At 45.9% G+C, this 19422-nt stretch overlaps 2 protein-coding genes across 2 annotated transcripts; one reads left to right on the top strand and one right to left on the bottom strand.

Annotated features, from left to right (window-relative positions):
• The first annotated feature begins 548 nt into the window (after positions 1–548).
• On the top strand, positions 549–1486 carry LOC118509769 (FAD-linked sulfhydryl oxidase ALR). The gene is made up of 2 exons (XM_036050906.1): positions 549–1120; positions 1198–1486. The coding sequence occupies exons 1-2, from the start codon at positions 720–722 to the stop codon at positions 1358–1360; spliced, it is 564 nt and encodes a 187-aa protein (XP_035906799.1). The 5' UTR covers positions 549–719; the 3' UTR covers positions 1361–1486.
• LOC118509733 (cell growth-regulating nucleolar protein) lies at positions 1412–2634 on the bottom strand. The gene has a single exon (XM_036050862.1). The coding sequence runs from the start codon at positions 2437–2439 to the stop codon at positions 1471–1473; it is 969 nt and encodes a 322-aa protein (XP_035906755.1). The 5' UTR covers positions 2440–2634; the 3' UTR covers positions 1412–1470.
• Positions 2635–19422: the final 16788 nt, after the last annotated feature.

The raw sequence follows: 19422 nt of genomic DNA, 5'->3' as shown, positions 1-19422 counted from the left end.
TGTGTGCGAGCGTAGGCCGTGTGGAGAAGGAGAATGAACCACAAGCTAGCTGAACAGTTTGTCGATGGAGACATCCTGACGGTTGCTAATACGCTGGTTAGGACACGTGATGAGGATACCGGACTCATGCCCTACCAGAAAGGTGCTCGTCAGCGACCCGTTCGGCACGAGGCGTAGCGTAGCACAGGGAGCTCATTGGCTGGAGTCAGACCTGAGGAAATTCGGACGTAGTCATGGACCGTGTTTCCTGGAAACGGATTGGACATCAGGCCATGTCTTTAAGAAGTGCTTCATTGGAGAAAGAAGAAGAAGTTCAAATAGCGTTTGTCGGACATTGTTTTATTATCGAAGTCGAACAGGTCACATCTGGAGTGGTTTGTAAAGAAACCCAATTTTTGGATACATTTTTACTGATGATTAGTTGAATTTACTCATCACGGTCTCAACGGTCTCCTCCGGCTTTTAAAAGCGAACTCCATCATCTGACGTTTCAATCTAGTCACCCTGAACGGTTTGTTTACCTGTCACGGCTACTGTCAAAATGTTCGATGGAAATTTCGTTTACGTTTTGTGGTGCCAAAATTACATCACATTGTACCCACCGGCTCCGGTAAATATTGCTGTCGCCGCCCACCACAGCACTCAGACAGAATTCAGCCAAACCGGCCAAACATTTCATCATCCCGAAACGGAGGAGCATTAAACCTTTGCGTTGAACAATGCCCACAGCGGAACCACTGCCAAACCATCACCAGAACGGGAAAGAACCTGCAGCACCCTGCCGAACGTGTATGGATTTCAAATCATGGTCAAAACAGCAACGTAAATCCCTCAGTACCAGTGCCGCCGGCAGCGGAAGTGTGGCGAAAGCGTCATCTCCAGACTCGGAGGTAGCACACCGCAAAACGGACAATTCGGACGAGCGAAGCGGTGGCGCACCACCGAACTGTCCGCTCGATAAGGAACAGCTTGGCCGGCACACCTGGGGCTTGCTGCACACGATAGCCGCCTACTATCCGACCGTGCCGACCGAAACGGACGAACGGAATGTGCGAACGTTTTTCACCTCCTTCTCGAAGCTGTATCCATGTGAATACTGTGCGAAAGATTTCCAGCAAGAGTAAGGGACACATAAGAGAGTTAGGGGAAAGTGCTGAACGATTTGACCGATCCTATATTGTGCCTTTGCCTTTGCAGATTGAAAGAGATGCCACCGGAAACGAAATCCCAGCACACGCTATCCCAGTGGCTCTGCCGGATACACAACCGGGTGAACGTGAAGCTAGGCAAACCCGAATTCGACTGCACAAAGGTGAACGAACGGTGGCGTGACGGTTGGTTGGATGGGTCCTGTGATTGAGCGCGTGTTTCGGCGGAGTATGAAACTTTAAAATTAACCTAACCCAATGTGTTTTGTTGTGCTGTACCAGTATGATAACGTACATATGAAATCTAGACATTATATTTTCGTTACGCTTCTACCAAACGTACTGTATCGTTTTCCACCACCACAAACCCATTCTTCGCAATCTTTTTCTGGAACTTTCGGTCGAACTTTCCATCAGCCTCCATGCTGCCGGTCGTTTGCTGGTAACGCTTCATAACCTTCTTCTTCAGCTTGGCCAGCTTCATCTCGTTGTTTTTCGCAAGCAGCAATTCGCGAATCACATCACTCCAGTGGAATTTTCCCTGCTCACCGTCGTGCTGTACCTGCTCCGTTCCGTTCGTTCCGTTCGCTACCGTACCCGGTGTCTCCTCATGACCGTTTTTCGTCTTGCGCTTTTTCTGCTTCGTCGGTTGGCTTTCCTCTACCAGCTCCTGTCCATTTTCCGAGGTGTTTTCCGTTTTTCGTTTCTTCTGCTTTGTGGGTTCTTCTTCTTCTTCTGCTACCGATGTCTTTTGCGCTTCGTTACTCTCTCCGGGGTCAGCTGTACTATCTGTCGTCTTCGTCGGTACGCTCGGTTCCTTGTTTGCACCGTTCTGTTGAGGGGCATTCGTTTGAAGCTCTCTCTTAACTTCCTGTTCTATTATTCCCCAGGCGTCTTCCACATCGTTCCTGCTTAAGGATCTGCTCGAGTTTCGGATAAAGTTGACAAATGGTTTAAACTTGCGCGGTACGTTTTCGTTCCGATTGATGAGCTCGAATACGGCCATCACGCCGGGGGATAGATTCTGGTGCCGCTGTGTGATCGACCGGATCAGACTGATCCAGCCTTCCTGTTTCTTCACATTCTTCTTTTCCTTGGCCACAAACCCTTTGGCGGCATACTTTTCCTCCTCGCTGATGCAGACAGTGTGCGCTTCGTACGCTTTGCCGAGGAAATCTTTCAGACAGTCCATGCAGGATACGCTGATTGCTCGTCGGCAGCGGAAGGCATGGGTGGCCACCACCTGCTTCTTCATCGATTCGCCACAGTGGTTGCAGACGAAGAAAACCATTTTGCTGCAGTCTTTAAACTGGGCAAAGCTTGTGTGATTTCAGTTTTCTTTTTTTCGAACAAAAAATTTACCACCCGATGCCGATGCTTGAATCGATCGATACACGAATCGCACGTGTGTTTTGTGTTTACGTTTTTTTTTGTAAGCAAATTTGACGTTTCTACACGGTGGGATGTCAGTTTGACGTTTGTGGAAAAATCAACAGCGTAAGCCATGGTCGTAGTAGCAAAGTCTGACGTCGAAACGCTTCAGTTTTTGCCGTGGGAAACAAACGCAGTGGAAAGGTGGAGTTGCATGGTAAAAGCAAATTGATTCGATTAACTGCTTCTTTAGTCATCAATAATCAAGGATGAACGATATTAAATACATCTCTTTAGGGATCACAAGATTCCTGAGCCGCGTAGTTCAGAGCAGTTCTACAGGTAACTTCTAGAGCTATAGAAGGCTTTCCACTCAGTTATGTGTTAATCAACGAATTCTATGAGGACTCACTATCGTTACTTTCCTTCCTGCTTTTCAGGCGCTACAACCGCTACGAAGTCATCCGGAATGCAATATCTCGGCTTTTATGGTGTAAGCATCATCGCCGACATTCCCATTTTGAACTTGGCACCACCCTGACGCTTGGTCGTGATTCTCATGATAGGAAAAGCTCAGCGGAGCCTGGCAAGTCTAAACCGCTACTCGATGATGAGCTCACGGACTCTCAATTTCCTATATAGTCCCAGCTCCTTCCGTTCTGATTGGGATTTTGAGTGGTTGGAAGTTTCATCAGTTTTTAGTATGAACGGTTGGCGGCAATCACCATTGTGTCTATAGGTCGTTTGCGGTGCTTACGTTTGATCCCAGACAGGTAAAGGTTTTTGAGGCGTTTTTCCGATTCTTTGGTAAGCTCCGGCCACGTGGGAGAGCTTCAAATCAAGGATGTCTATGCCATCAACGCATGTCAGGGTATGAACAGGATTGAAGAGCATCGTCGAATTCGAGAGAAGAAAGGAGGAGGTCCATGTCCTCGGCGCAGAGCCCTGAGTGGCTTTCATCAATCTTCTTGGCGGTACTGACCAATTAGAAGCATTTTTGGACGACTTCAATGGTGTGATTACGTTTTGCCACGTTTAGCTCCAACCCGACGTTAGCTTTTACTACATCAAATTATGTCCTCTCGAGCATTTAGTGTCGAACAAGAACAGAAGAAGTCCTTGTACATTCTCATGTCCCAAACGAGTCGCAATCCGAAATTGTAGCTAGTATACAAGGAAGCACACTCAGCTCAGTGCCAGTTTGTAATTCTGTTTGTGTCTTTTCCGCCGTATTGTTACCTCCACCAGACACGACAGATTATAGAGTAAAGCAAAACGGAAATGCCTGTTTCTAGGTTCGAGGGCGTTTTTGCATGTCAACGGCACCGATTAACTGAGGCGCTAAGTGAAAAAAATGTAAAAAACTAAAACAAACCACCATAATGGGGTTTTCGGCATAGGAAATAATGGCCGAAGGGTGGCAATACAACGGTTGCGATTGCATGGAAAATCTTCAAGTTCAGTACTACTGCACGCTCGACGATGTCACGGCACGATAGGCATGAAAAAAGTGTCTAATGAACAGTTTTGTCATAGTCCGATACATCGTCGGCATCCAACAAATATCACGCAATAAATCAAAATGGTGAGCTTGCCTTTGTAAGGCCTGTCGTTGGCCTTCGGCATTGGATGTACGCACCTTCCGGTGCGATGGGACGGGTGTGACATCTTTCCTTTCTTCGAGCGTCATTCATGCGCACCTTTCTTTCTACTCACTCACTGCCGTTCACTGCTGCTCATCGTAGACACTTGTTTCGTTTAAAGATGATGCCGAGCCTTTTACTAACGGCTATGTCCAGACGCGTTTATTTAATCGGTCAAAACCCACACATCATGAATCCATTGAAACGCGCAAACACTAAAAGGATGGACAATGTTGCGTGCGAGAGGACGTTTTCAAGCGGTGATCACTTGATGATCAGTTTTGTCCATCCGCCCTGCGGCGTTGTTAAACCCGTTCACAATCTTATCCCACCCTGAACGTGGTCATGTGGACTACATTTTCGATCCCCCCATTTCTAACGTGGTTAGATTGCATAATACGGTACAAAAAAAAAAGTGAGGAGGATGTAACACTAAAGCAGCTCTCATGGCGGCTGGAAGCAGATCACCCCAAAAGCCAAGGGTGATACCATGTGTCCACCATGTTCGACATGCGGGGTTTGCAAAGGAAAATAAGCAGCAAAAAAAAAAAAGCTCATTAAGCTCTCGGGTTAGGTTAGGCCATCCGGTTGGCGGGGATGTGGTTCGGATGATTCGAAAGGTATTGGAACCGACCAAACCAACCTACATTTCCATCCACCATTATCTTGCCCGGTAACATTACGCATTTAGTACTTCACGAGATTAAAGCATCAAAGATGGCCGCTGCCGAGTAGCCACCGGCAGAGCGATTGTTTATTTACCATTACATTTATCGCTGGTGGTTCCTTTCCATTTTCGGTTTAGCATACCTGTCGCGATGATTACGAGCATTAGGATCGTTACATGCTGCTCGCAAAAAGGGGAAACGACCCGACGAGATGATCCCTGCGGCTTTGTCTTCTAAAACACTACGCGCGTGTTTCATAACGAACAATTTTGAACGAGACGTTTGGATTTTGACAGAAAAGCAGCACAGCAGCCTCTGTCATCTTTATTCGATCGAAGAAGGCGTTTGTTGCGATGGGTTACTACCACGTGTAGTAAAGCGCCACGATCGGGCTAATTGAATGTGCACACTGCACAAAACGTTTGATAATTCACCTTGGCCGTGTATCCGGACGAGATAATGGGAAACGTATTTACTTTGGCCTTTTTCTTTATAAACCTTGCGTCGTTTGACATCTTATTTGGGGCCTGAGTAGATCACTAAGATATTTGAATAAAACATACCACTTTTTTGCTATCCGGACCAATACGATGCGTTCATGAAGCGCTGATCGCCAGGACTTTTTGTTTTTTTTTTACTTTGCTATTAAACTTGTAAATCAAATGAGATTCGACCAAATTTCTCCATGCTTACCTTTCTTCGCAGAACGGACCTCAGCCTCAGTGGACTTCAGCAAAGGTGCGGACATGTGCTTTTTAACATACATTTACATATTTCCGTACGGATCTCATCATCATGGAGTTCGCCATCCGTTCGTCGGACCTTCCGTACCGTGGTTCCCAAAAGCGGTTTTTACATTTTTGTGTAAATTAATAACGATTATCGAGCGACGACTTTGGCGGCCGAGTACACGATGCCGGGGACTCTTCTCTCTCCCCGAGGGGAAAGATTTGTTTGACCTCGATGCGCTGTGTGCCTGAATATATTGTTTGGCTGTTTACCTTTCGCTTTCTTCCCGTGCCGTTTGACATTTGTTGGCGGAACAGGTGTCTTGGGGTAGTTCTCCATTCTCAAAACATGGACGACGACCAATGGCACCATCCCGATCGATCGGTGTTCTGTGACAACAGCTGCGTTCGGAATTTCGCCCGTGCTGATCGGCTTGTTGTTTTACTGTTGTTTAGAAAATTCCAACGGCTCATTTGAAAATTCAGCCAAGTGTTGCTGTTGTCCGGTGTGAAAGTGAAATGAAACCGGTTCTAGTGGGCTCGTTTTTGGGAGTTCGAAAGCCCTCCCGCCCCTGGAGGAGAACCGAGCGAGAGGAAGTACCGAAGCAATGTGCTCCAAAACTCTGCCAGTGAGTGCCTGGAGTGTGGCCTGGCGAGTGGTTGTGTTTTCCTCTGCTTTTGTGACGAAGAGGTGTTTTTGTTTCGCCTCTGCCATTCCGCATGTCTGCCACCGACTGCACCCCGTGCCGTGGTCCAAAAATCGAACTAATGACATGGGTAAAATTATGTAAAACAGCGGAATATTTTTGACTGCACGTGGCCGAAAATGGAGTCAGCAAGATGGCAGAGATTTGTTTCCGTCGGCGTTTTTTGGTTCATTTCTTGTTTGAGGTTTCGGAAGCTATCAGTTCCTCCCTTGCAGTGACCACAGACAGACTAACGAGATTGCTAGTCTTAGTTTTTTACTTCTTCTGGTCACTCTAATTTCCGCTGCGCCTTTCTTCGTCGGGTTGGTTTTATGAACACCTTAGCGTCTTGCAGGGTTAGGTTCCCGACTAGCCGGTTCCGCCCGGTGCATTGATTTCTTGCAATGTCCGATCGGAAGTTTGTCTCATCCGGGAGGGATGTCTCTTTCCCTGGTACCACCAGCCACGGTGTTGTTGGTTAACTTAATCATACCACATTAATGCCGACCACCCGAAAACGCCTCCCCTTTAAGGGAGAGAAAGCGAAATGATCTGACGAGTGGTAGGTTGGAGCTAGGTGCGCCCTACTGAAGGGCGCACACGGTGTCCCTTGCAGTCGTTCGCTGCCGCAACCGTTCGGGTGTGATAAAACACGGCCACGGAACTAAAGCGGATCTGGTGTGGAGTCTGTCACTTGAAGGTTCGTCATTCTCTCGGACTTGGACTTGTGCAGGCTGATGAGGGGGGCCTTTGTGCGTGAGTTTTACATAACCTCTGAGGGGAGTTTTTTTTACTCTCTCCCGCCCCGGACACTGCATCAGTTTTGATGATGGATGCTTTCTTCGTTGGGTTGACGAAAGATTTCAAAAAATTGCAGTGGTCGCATTTTAAGTTTGGTGGGTTTTTGAAGCTTATCCATCGGTAGATAAGAATGACGTATTTGAATGATTGATTGTGTCTCACATTCTACCTTGCGTAATGCATGTGATGCAGTACCGAAGGGAAAAACTGGCTACACTCGAGATTATTTGATAATTATGATGTAATATGTTACAAATTGATACTTTGAGGCAAGGGGTCGAGATCCAGTATTTAGTCCGACACATCGGATATCATCGAATCATTCAAGTTAAGAAGAAGTGCAGTCAGACGTGACCTAACAGACTAAAAATGGATTTTTTTTATTCATAAGGAACGGCCTGGCCGTATTGCTAAAAATGGATTTTCCATTTAATAATATTTAATAAGTTTATTAATTACTGGAGGGCGGCCCGGTGGAGGACTAGAGTTTAATTCCCATCCAAACTGTTCCCCCGTAGTGAGGACTGACTATCCAACTACGTGGTATCCTGAAGTCTTACTTACTTACTTATCAGGCGCTACAACCGCTTTGCGGTCTTGGCCTGCTGCAACAATCCTCGATACCGCTCACGGTTCAGCGCCGTCGTCTGCCAATCCGTTATCCCGGCCGTTCTGGCGGACGCATCAACGCCATCACTCCATCTCATTTTGGGCCTACCACGCCTCCTCTGTCCTTGTGGACGGCCTAAAAGGACTTTACGGGCTGGGTCGTCCGGTGTCATTCTCATGACGTGACCAGCCCACCGGAGCCTGGCGAGTCTAATGCGCTGTACGATAGTGAGATCATCGTACAGCTCGAAGAGCTCGTCGTTGTAGCGGCTCCTCCATTCTGAAGTCTAGTATACCAGAAATGACAGGAAGAGGTCGTTAGGCCAAAGAAGAAGAAGAAGAACAATCAATTTAATGTTAATTAAAAAAGATTTTCTTTGCGATGGTTCTGTGACTGAATGATCCATTCAAGCTTCCATTGACCTTTGGATGAGGGCTTTTATCTTGAGGAAAAATATTACATCGTTACTAGTTACTAGGATATGGTCAAAGTAGTTCAGGAACTGCAATCGAAAATGTGATCGAACTACTTACTTACTTATCCGGCGATAAAACCGCTTCGCGGTTTTGGCCTGCTGCCACAATCCCCGATGCCTCTCACAGTCCAGCGCCGTCGTCTGCCAAACGATTAACACGGCCGTTCTCTCAATTTGGGCCTACCACGCCTTGTCTGTCCGTGTGGATGGCCTAAAAGAGCTTTAAGGGCTTGGTCGACGGTGTCGGTGTCATGCTCATGAAGGTGTGTGCCCAACGGAATCTGGCTAGCCTAATAATAAAAAGGTTTATTCCGTGAGCAACAAAGTTTGGAGAAATGAGGCACTTCCTGATGACTGATCATAACTGCGTCTAGTACAACATCTTCTAGAGAAAGACGAACAGAGCTGTTTTTTCCAAATAAGCAGTTGACGACTTCTTCTTCTTCCTTGACCGAAGGAATTACCTTACTTGAATTTTAACCGTAGTAAAGTAGTCAAGCCCTACGTACGGGGGAGGCTGTCCGGATGGGATTTTAGCCCCGGTCCTACCGTGTGTAGACCGGCGCCGTTTTCACCTCGGCCACCGGACCACCCCACGACAGTTGACGACACATTTGAAAATATTTTTCGGTCGATTTCAAAGACTGGTCGAAAAGAACTGGAGATCAGTATAGTCTCCGTTAGCGATCAGGGACTTTGGTTTTGTAAAATTCTATTTTGAAGACAGCAAAGGGGAAATTTTTGGGTTATATTTGAGTGGCTATATTTTAGAAAGATGTTTCTTCAGGGTAGGAATGAAGCAAAATAGAAGTTCAAATAGAAGGCTGGATTAAAGTTAGAACAAAGTTCTTCTCTGTGTCTTATTTTGCTCCGTGAAATTTGAATGTTTGAACCTGGACGTATCTCCCGAGTCGTTTGTGTATCCTTTGCTTGTTTGAAGTAGTTATAAACGGTAGTTAATAGAAGAGTAAAGATGATTCTGAATGCTGCATGAGGGGTGATCCGAGGCCTACCCTCGGTGGAATCAGTTTAAAAATCAACTGTTCATTTATTATTCTTTGGTCCAGGTTTCGGAAGTTGAATATTGGTATGCTACGTAGATAACTTTGTAGACCATATGGTCCATGCGCATTAGTCCTTTGTCAACATTTTGCGTTGACGAGACTCTCACGAGTTGACGAGCAGTTTTGTAACTATATTTACTATATAAAATTATCCTGTAGGCCTGTACTATTTGTTTTGTGATATTGGTCGATCTTGATCTGACTTGCTTTGCCTAGGTCTTCATGAACCAATAATTTAATGATCTCGAAAACCGATCAAACATCCCCCTTGGAAAGAAAAACTCTCGGAAGATTTCGATCACCTCCCAAAGGTGAAATAAGGTAAATCTAACACTCATAATTACGCGAAGAGGCGATGTGGAAATACAATTTCCATTAGGACTGATGTAGTGGCATAAGTGCCCTTTACACAAAATTTAATTTTCCTCGTTGAACTGTTTTCAGGCCCATGCACATGTTGAAGCTTATTTAAATCATTAAGTAATTGCGACGCACGCGAGGGGCAGGAATACCAATTACGTTAGCTGATCGAGCATGGCCAATTCGATGCTTATCGAAAACTCTCAAGGTTGTGACAAGCTGGTCTATGTTGGCCGGTTATCATGAGATGGAAATCGTTGCACTTGTGGAACTGGCACCGACGAAGTGTAAAACGAAAACGAATCAAGCTGTAACGTAATTGTGCTTCACACTTACCAATGATGCATAATTGTGCCACTTTTCGGTTTGTTGGCGTTCTTGCAAAAGCAACACTAGAAACAAAATTCGCGCATAATCCATTAAACCCACGTGATAAGTGCTTGATGTGTGAAAAACGTTCTTCCATTTGCAAAATCAACTAATGGCCCCAGCGTGTTCCAACTCGTTGACGGTGACTTGGGTCCAAGACCGCATTAAGAACCTCAGTACCTTTTGCCCGCGGTTTCCGCAATAAACATTTCGAGAGTCATCTCTTCGGCAAGGTCTTGTCGGTTCCCTCTCCCCGTGGTAGCCCGTTCGGACAAGTGGGCACGATACGCAATACCATCTGCTGCAGATGCACGCGTGTGAGCGGAATTTGGTGGCCGGATTTGAAAATTGTCTTCAGCTGAAGCTGCTTAAACCCCGCTCGGTCAGTTAATTAGAGCGATTGCGGTTCGTGGCAACACGAATTCGATACGCATGCTCGTTCATTAGCCTCGCGGTGCATGTTTTGGCGGTACGGCGGATTCGACCGCGTGACATGAACACACGCGCGCGCGCGCGCCATTCGTTGTTGACCATCGCTCGCTTGCTCGCTGCCTGCCTGCGATCGATGACCGATCGTTATTGTGATTTGCGTTTGCATACATTTCTGAGCCAAGACGACCTTTCTTCTTCCTTGGGAAAACGATTGGCAATATGGCGGCAACATAGCGACTCTTCAGCTGCATCACAAGCTGCCGCCGGACGGAGAAGCATCGGTGGAAGCTTCTGCGCTGGCTACGGTTTCCCTTTAACCCCACGATCGTTGGCATTGGTTTGCAGTTTGAATGCAAAATTGTGTTTGCCTACCACCTGCCCGTGCTTGTGGGGATGCAAATATCGACACATTGGCCACTTACCCACTCTCCCGCGATGGTGAGGATGATGCGTGTAATATACGGTTATGGGCAGCTTTCTGCGTGGAAATGCTGCTTTGGTGAGCATATTGAAAGGTTCGATTGTTCCCTTCCCAGTGGTGGTGGCGGAAAGCCATTTGGCAATGGTCAGCATTGAGGGCAGCCCTGTTGTGTTGGGTGCCAATCGCCTGCTGTGGAAGATGCTTCGCGGTTGTCATTTGATTAAATTATAGCCTATAGTGGGAAAATTGATTGATTACATTTAAAGTCTTCGAACGAGGCGGGAGAGGGATTTGCGGCTTAGTTTAATTAAATTCAGCCGTGATCATTATATGTGCTCTTTTTATGACGAAACAAGAGTGTATGTGGCATTTTATTTGCCATCTTAACGTGTTGCTCTTCTTTTCCAAGTTTTGGCATATTCATCTGATGTGTCACGGTTGCTTACTAGACAAGGCTACAGTCTTTAGGGAACGGTCGGGATGAGATAATCTGGTCTTGTCGCTCACAAACTTGCTACCAGTCTCGTAAGGTCTCCTTGATTAGTGTTTTCCTGGCGTTTGTGACATCAATTTTCAGATGAATAGTCTATAAAGGGGTGGACAGTCCGGGTGAGATTTTAGGTGTGAGTTTAATGACTTAATGAATTTAAAAATATTTTTCATTTTTATTTATTCGATATTATTAACGTTACTAGACTTCTTCGTAAAATAAGTTGCGGTATTCTAGATGAGGAAAGGGTAACTTCTTCTTCTTTCTTCCTTGGCATTACAACCTTGAAAGGTCTCGGCCTGCCTTTTCTGGCTTTCTGTCACTTGATTATACCCGTAGTAAAGTAGTCCGCCCTGCGTACGGTCTGGATGGGATTTGAATCCCTGTCCTGCCGTGTCCAGGGTAACAAAACTCTCCAAAAAGGGTGCATTGGGAGTGTCGTTTTTCGATAGGCTTATCCTTGAAGATCCACGGGGCGTGCCTCACAGTCGTTGTGCATGGGTCTTTGACAGAGAATTGTGGACACTGAAGAGCTCTCGGGAGATTTGTATATTCGATCACAATCCTGTTTGAAGCCTTCGTTCCACGACAACCCTGGAGATCATTCGAATGATGTCTAGGGTTGAGTGTTACAAATTGGCATTGGCTCGCATCTCCAGAGACTCCGTTGACAAGACTCCATATCATGTGGCTGTGGCTTTGGATACCACGACATAGGTCGTGTGTGGAGTACGCGTTAGCTCTTACTAGACGCAAACGTTCGATACCACCCGGGATGAGGTGTCCCTTCACGGCTTGGAGAAGGAAAAGCCTAGTAATGGGTTACTGGGCTCAGATAAGGGGCTTATGCTGCGGAAAGTTCCCCCGAACAAGAGACAAAAAGGCCTACCCAACAAAACAAAAAAACCAACACCCTAAGATAACACGAGCACATAGCATCCGCCTGAGATGTTTAATTCGGGAGAACACTTGGAGGTATGTATGTACCGTACTTATGACGTATCATCATGACCACCTTCAAGCAATCGACAACGTCAATTATTTTTCGATGGATTGATTTTTATGTTTGGTCAAAGTTAAAGAGTTACCTGCACAGAAACATTGAGCTTTTGGTCTTTTTTTTCTTGCCCTAACAGTCTTCTTCTTCTGGAACTTCTAGCTTGCTCTAAAGGCCTTTCAAGGCCATTCCATCCATTTCTGGTTTACTAGACTTGTTGATACCGCATAGTTGGATAGTCAGTACTCACTATGGGGGAACGGTTCGGATGGGATTTGAACCTCGGTTGCCTCTACCGCCGAGTTTTCTGGTAAATTTATTAAAAAATTCAATGTATGACAGATTCCTAACGTGATCATACTGGATGCAAGATCACAAACGATGGTTTGTATAAGTTTTTGTTAAACTGTATTTCATTGGAGCACAGTTCCATATGTGCACACTCTAGGCGAGCCTCCGAGATGCGAGATGATCGTCGAGGTGTCGAAGAACCTCTGTCAAAATGACAGAACCTTGCCTAAAGCCTTGTTTATAATACGGATTTGAAGTCTTCAATATCATTTAGATTTGATAAGGAAAAAAGGACCTTTAGAAGTGGCGAAATAAATTGTAGAAGATTTCAGACTGTCGCCTCCTTAAATAATTATTCTAACATAGTTTGTAACGTCGTAACATGTTTACTATCACTGTCACTTTTAGCTACCAATTATGTGGCGCACGAAGATGCGTTATCTCAGCATGCAATATTTCGCAAGGCGTAAGGCAGCAAAGCGTTGCGAATCATTAACCCTTCCTTGCATCGTTGCTACCAAACCAACAGCCTACCGATGTAACCGTACGCACCGCACGCCAACCAATGTAACGTATGATTAACTATGTGTCCGAGGGATCCCTTTTTTACGATCATTACCGGGTTAACTGAGGTCAATTTCGCCACACACTTAAGTACGACAAAGCTTCCAAAAGTCATGGGGCGCTGGACTGGTGTTTGCTGTGACGAGCACATACCGCGAGCTGATCAGACATCGTTTGTGAGCAGCATCGCCACTGTTTAACCCATTCAGGCACCATTCTAATTTTTATTCACCGTGTCAAATGTGCCTTCCACCGACCACCGAGAGTGAATGGGGCTCGCGACGTGAGTTAAGCGAGTTAAGCAATGGCTCTAGCCATAGTGTACAGCGCTGTGTTTCGTGAGCCCATTAGAGGTAAGATGTGCATCAAAGTCTCAGGCTGTTCTGATGTGGTTGCTCTGCTTTACCCTCCAGGCCAGTTGGCATTGAACGTCTTCTTGAACCATCCTGGCTGGCTGGCATGCCAAACCGTGACAAGCCAAAAGCCGATGACTTCGAACCGTAAGATCGGATCTGACCTTGTCCGTCCGTGACGGTAGTGTGTTACACATGCCTCGCGTGTCGGGATCGCTTTTCAATGTAAAGTAGGTTATATGTATGAACCGTTCCTTCCGCTTGAACTTCGACTTATGAACTCCTTTTTTGCTTCTAGATGCTTGAACTCTTCGTGAGAGATCTGGACAGTTTTTGACATCTGATGTAGCTCAGCGAGATCCAATCGGAAGCTGTCGTTTAAGTAATGATGCCCCCGATGGCGAACATATGGAAAGGCACTCCACATTACACTATCTCCAGCGTGGGACGCTTTCAGTTACGCTACGCTTCGACGAATTACGCCGTCGTCTTGTTGGTGAGCTATTAATCAGAGCAAGGTCACACAGCCACGGTGCAACTCCGACCGGTTAGATGAATATGTTGTTGGTGCTTTAATTTGGACGATACATTACACCATCCAGGCTGGTGGTCACCTTCGGCAGGCAGCAGCAGTTTTTTTTAACGGACGCATCTCCCTTCTCGATTGGTACCCTGTTTCTGGTGCGACTCAAACCGCGCTGCCTATTAATCACACATCGGGGTACATCGCGGCGGATTTCGACTCGGTCTGGTAATTATCCTCATGTCATCATGTCGTTGGCGGGCAAAATGTGTGCCAGTCAGTTCTTAGTTCCGAACGTGTGGAGGTAATTATTTAGTTGCCAATTTTGTAGAAGAAAAAGTGAGCTCTACACTTAACCGGTAAATAGGTGGGCGAAATTCAACTCACATCGGATGTCGGCTTGTTCAGCGCGGACCTTGCAACGGACCGAATACAAATTGAATTAAAAATGTAGAATACGAGCAATAATAGGTCTTGATGTGAGCGAAATGGCCTTTCAACATGCAGGAGGCTCCATGCAAATTCTGCCCGTGTGTCGATTGCCGATTTTGGCGAATTGGATATAAATTAGAGCAGCTAGCGCCAAAATTGCGTGTATAGAAATTGAGACGAAAATAGGGCATAATCATGGCAGGATCCCCGCCGAGACGTTGATTGATCAATCAAAGGACTTTGCGATTTTAACTACTGCACATTACACAATCTTCCAAATGATGGTTATTATAAAGTGGTATTGATTTCAACCAGCGATCTTAATGAAATAAGAACACTTCATCATTGCTAGCAGGAATTGTTGGGCTTTTCTTTGTCAAGTAGTTGCCGTCGTACGCTTCTCCTATCAACGTATGGTTGCCCTAGTTTAATCAATCACACTTCAAACACACTTTCCAACCCGCAATTGTTTCATGATGATCAAAGTCGCTCGCTTGCCAGGCCTTTTTAACGCACAACCCAAACGATCGATCAAAATGGAGTTTCCTTCGGCAGTCGAGATAGTGATGGTGACCATAGTGTGAATGATTAATATTTGCCCCGTGGGTTATATGGCTGAAAGCTGACCCGAATAACCTGTTAAATATTGGTTCAACTTTTGATTTCGATCGACCGACTTTTACCCTGGCGGCGGCGGCGGCGTTCGCACGTGATCGTTGTGGTTGGGCTTTGCTTTGCGCGCTTCCCTTAAGGAGGTTAAATTGATTTAACCCGCTAAACCACAACCAGGAAGCGTTTGCTGTTGATGCTGTAATCGGCTGATCTGATCTGGCGAGACGTGTTGGCGCCCTTATTTTGTTCGTTAATTTAATTTTAAACTGAAAATAATACAGCATCCATCCGATGCTGGTGTGGTGCGCTGGTTCGCTACAAGCATGTTAACGCCTCGAGAACTGCGGACAGCAGCTGGAGCGCGTTTTGCATTATGCAATGTCAATAAGACGCATCGTAAAATCTAAAGTACATTTACCAACCGACCGAGGAGCAATAGACATCCTCATCATCATCGTCGTCGTCGTCACCGTGGTTGCCATCATCATTACTTAGGAAAATTGTACCGGCACACGTTCGCTTGTGGTGCGGGAAAATGTAACCCCAAAACACCACGACCACCAGTTTCTTCCAGACCACCTAATAAATCTGGGAGCGTGCGTCTTCCCTCATTTGTCACAGCCAGTGGAACGATGGTTCGTCTTTCAGGCCGGCACGTTTTGAATCGCTTGCGAATCGCGTAGAATGTTTTATGGGTACAATTAAAACCACAGTGGCAGACAGACGGTGGTCTAGCCAAAGCGCTACCCATCTTCGATGCCCGTTTTCCTTGGCCAGTGTGCTAGTGTGAAAACCTGTAACTCTCGGCGACAACATCTCTCCGAGCCACTTAATTTCCCGGAGCACACAACAATGGGGGTACGCGGCAGCAGCAGATGCATCTCTCTAGAGGATGACAAATCATGATGCAATGGCGTCCACACTTTACTGGGGCAAGGAAATCCGCACCGTGGTACTACGGTTGGATCGTCCCGAATCGAATGGATTTGACAACAGCTGGGCTTGCGACGGGGTTGCGCTATTTACTCCGAACGTACAACCGCAAACGACCGCCTTCATTACGTGCTGACGGCGGGACCAACGGCGGCCGGGCGTGTGCTCCCTAACTGCGACTAGGGCATGCAGCTCTTATCGTTTTCCAATGCGGTAATATACCTGTGCGTCTGCCACCGGTGAGCCCTATCGACTGATGACACCGTCGAGTGTGAGTGGCGCACGGTTACACAACCAACTCACCCCAGGTTAGACACCGAAAACACCTTTTCCTTTCCAAAAAGCGTGGACTTTGTGGACCTCGACAACAACACAAAAAAGGTCCAGCTCGGCAGCTCATCCGTACGTCCGTTCCGAACGCCGCGACTGGTAACGAAGTCATTTGTTCGCTTTCATTCATCATTTGCCATCTTGGGAGCTACTCAATCAGGAGGCACACAGGAGGCTGCCGTAGATCTGTGCGCTAAAACTACGCTTGATTGATTGTGGTCTCGCCGGTCGACGACGGTGTCGATTAGTCGGAAGCGCATTAGGGTTGTCGCGCTACCACCATCACACCATTTCGCTAGCTGGTCAGCACGGAACGAGCTGATGCGGATTCTCGTAATGATGATCGTGGTGACTTTCGTCCATCCCGATGCGTACCATTCCCGCAATAAACGGCTTGATCATTTCGATTGGCCTTCACGTCGGATGGAAAGGAGCTAGCATGAAGTGTGAGTACCGTCCTGTCCCCCGGATGTTTACGCACCTTTATCCGTTTTTGGTGAGCACAGGGCGGGTTGGGGGTTTTTGGCACGTTGTTGGTTGTTTGTTTTGGCGATTAGTTTTACGCATGTTGCTACCCGCTGGCTTATGCTAATTATGGCCTAAAATTTTGTTACTGATATCCCGGGCCTGAGTGATGAGAGGAATTTTGTTGGAAAGATAGGGGGAGAAATTGGGTGCCGAATGTGCCAAAGCGTTTGTATGGCACTTTATTTTCATTTCCCCTGGCCAGTGGCCAGTCTTTTTGGGGTGATCAGTGACAGCAAAAAAACATTTTTAACAGTTTTGTCCCACCGCGTTTTAATAAATTCAGTTGTAGGTTGGCTTAATTAGATGTACTGAATTAAAATGTTTTAGCAGCCATTTTGAATTTAGTTTAAATTTGATGATATTTATGATGCATTCATTAGGCTCCAGAAAGAGTTACTGATGCAATTTTCGGACAACAAGTTTTCTAAAGGATCTGATCCGTGATTTGGGAAGCGGATTAACCACACGATGGCACTGATGGGTTGGTGATGGGGTAAATCGTACCAGGAGCAAAAGAAGCGATTGCCAAATACTTACCGTAAATTTCGTATTAAAGGTCACAAATGATCTTGCATATACAGGACTGATCGTTCTCGTTTGTGTGGGAGTTTTGTTATTGTCTCACGTGTGATTGATCACTAATCAAATCGGTCTTTTAATTCCGACATTTTTGCCAATCAGTTGTTGGAGGATTTCATCCATCAATTTGAAAACTATTGGATTTCATATAGTTTTTTTTTCCTATTTATTAGCTTCATTTTTAAATTATCATAAAATACTGCAATCAGCATTATTTAGCGATACTAAGGCCTGTCCGTATAAAAAAGCATTATTAGTGAAAATATGAATCAGCAATAGCTAAAACGAGCAATAAACGCTCTTCAAATGTTTTGAATGCATGCATAGTAGTGACGGGCACGTCCCGATCCGAACCTACGGAAAGCGTTCTGGAATCGTACGGATCGTATTTCTAGTTACAACGAGTCCGGGTCGATCCGTAAGTGCAGCAAAGCATACGCGAGTTCAACTCGATCCGGTCTCGTTGCACCCATGGGTCGACCCGAACCTATGAGTCGAACTCGCGTATGCACCTACGGGTCGAACACGATTCCGATAGCAGTGAACCCGACTCCGGGTCGATTTGTGAAAAGAGTCGTATGACCCATGACTGATGCATAGATCTGCATAATACCTGCTAGTGGTGTTGGGTAATGAAGAGTTGAGATATTGAGTCCACACCCTTAATAAACTAAAGGAGATCTAGAGATGCTTTTTTATTTTAAATAGTTAACTCCATGCTCACTATGAACCTCAGCTCTCACTTTAAAGCTATGTGCGCCTCTCCCCTCACAGAGCAGTTCCGCCCTCACATAGCAGCTATACTTCTTCGTTTTTCTCGACACTACAACCTCGAAAGATCTAGGCCTGCCATTTACGGCTTTCTTTGATTTGATTTTACTTGCAGATGGACAGTCAGGCCAGATGGACTTGCCAGATGAGATTTGAACTTCGGTCCTGCCGTGTGACGACCGCTGCTACATTTGCCTCTTACAACTTCCTTTTATTTGACCTGCTCAGAATTACGCAGCTTGATTTGACGTGGCCAGGTCACCAATACTGTTCCAGGAAACTCGACCAAGAACTAAACTATATTAAAAAACGGCAACATCCAATCTCCGACAGATTTATGAAACACTAGCTAACATTAAATAGCAACATGTTATGGACACATGAATTGGCGATAGTTTCAATCAGCCGTAAACGTTCGCAAAAGCCTCAGATTTAAGCATAACTTTAAATAATACTCGTCATTTGTGAGATGGGCATAGAGACCTCATCCAAAATAACCCGGTTGATTGGTCGTTCTTTTAATTTTAAAACATTAGTTCCGTAGTTACTATGACGCTCTCTTCACAGAGAAGAGACACTCTGCCCTCACTATGAGGTTGCTCTGTCCTTACTAGGTTGCTCTGCCCTCACAAAGCAGCTTCGTTTTCACTATAACGCTCTACCTTCGTTAGGTTATTCTGTTCTCACTAAGCGGTTCAGTTTTCGCTTGGCTCCAAAAATTAGCCCATTTTTTTCCTGGGTAGCTCTGCTCTCCACTCTAAGCAGCGCCTTTCTGGCTATGAAGTTTCACACCAAAAAGTAGCTCTATCCTCCACTAGGTAACTCTGGGCACTCTACAATTTTTTCATCATTTGTGAACTTCGGGAAGCCTTAACTTTTAAAGGTTAGAGAGCTGTTACTTACTCCTCTTAAAAAAAGCTGCAATATACAAGACTACCTATTTTATTACGATCGATCCAGATAATGCAAATATAAAATTTTGCGTTAGTAGATCCGGGATCATAGAAAATAACCTTACCATCTCTTGAGCTAAACCATCCTTCGGGCATTCCCGTGGAATGCAAAACTACGCAATAATCGTAAAACGTAAGCACAACATTCCAATCCAGCTGACATTAACAAAGGGAACATCTCCCACGCACGTACACATTTCACCGACCGGGTAGAGATTGGAGTCGATAAATGGTCTAAACTCTCAACCCAACGCAAACCCCCTTAACCCTGTCCCATCCGGCACGGAGCA

This window comes from Anopheles stephensi, chromosome 3, assembly GCF_013141755.1.
Source record: "Anopheles stephensi strain Indian chromosome 3, UCI_ANSTEP_V1.0, whole genome shotgun sequence".
Lineage (NCBI taxonomy): Eukaryota > Metazoa > Arthropoda > Insecta > Diptera > Culicidae > Anopheles > Anopheles stephensi.
This window is presented reverse-complemented; position numbering and strand designations above follow the sequence as displayed.

Bases quoted from the DNA above. Each gene is read 5' to 3' on its own strand.
- LOC118509769 (XM_036050906.1), top strand. From the start codon at position 720: ATGCCCACAGCGGAACCACTGCCAAACCATCACCAGAACGGGAAAGAA. The intron at 1,121-1,197 runs GTAAGGGACACA...TTGCCTTTGCAG, and splicing joins GCGAAAGATTTCCAGCAAGA to ATTGAAAGAGATGCCACCGG.
- LOC118509733 (XM_036050862.1), bottom strand. From the start codon at position 2,439: ATGGTTTTCTTCGTCTGCAACCACTGTGGCGAATCGATGAAGAAGCAG.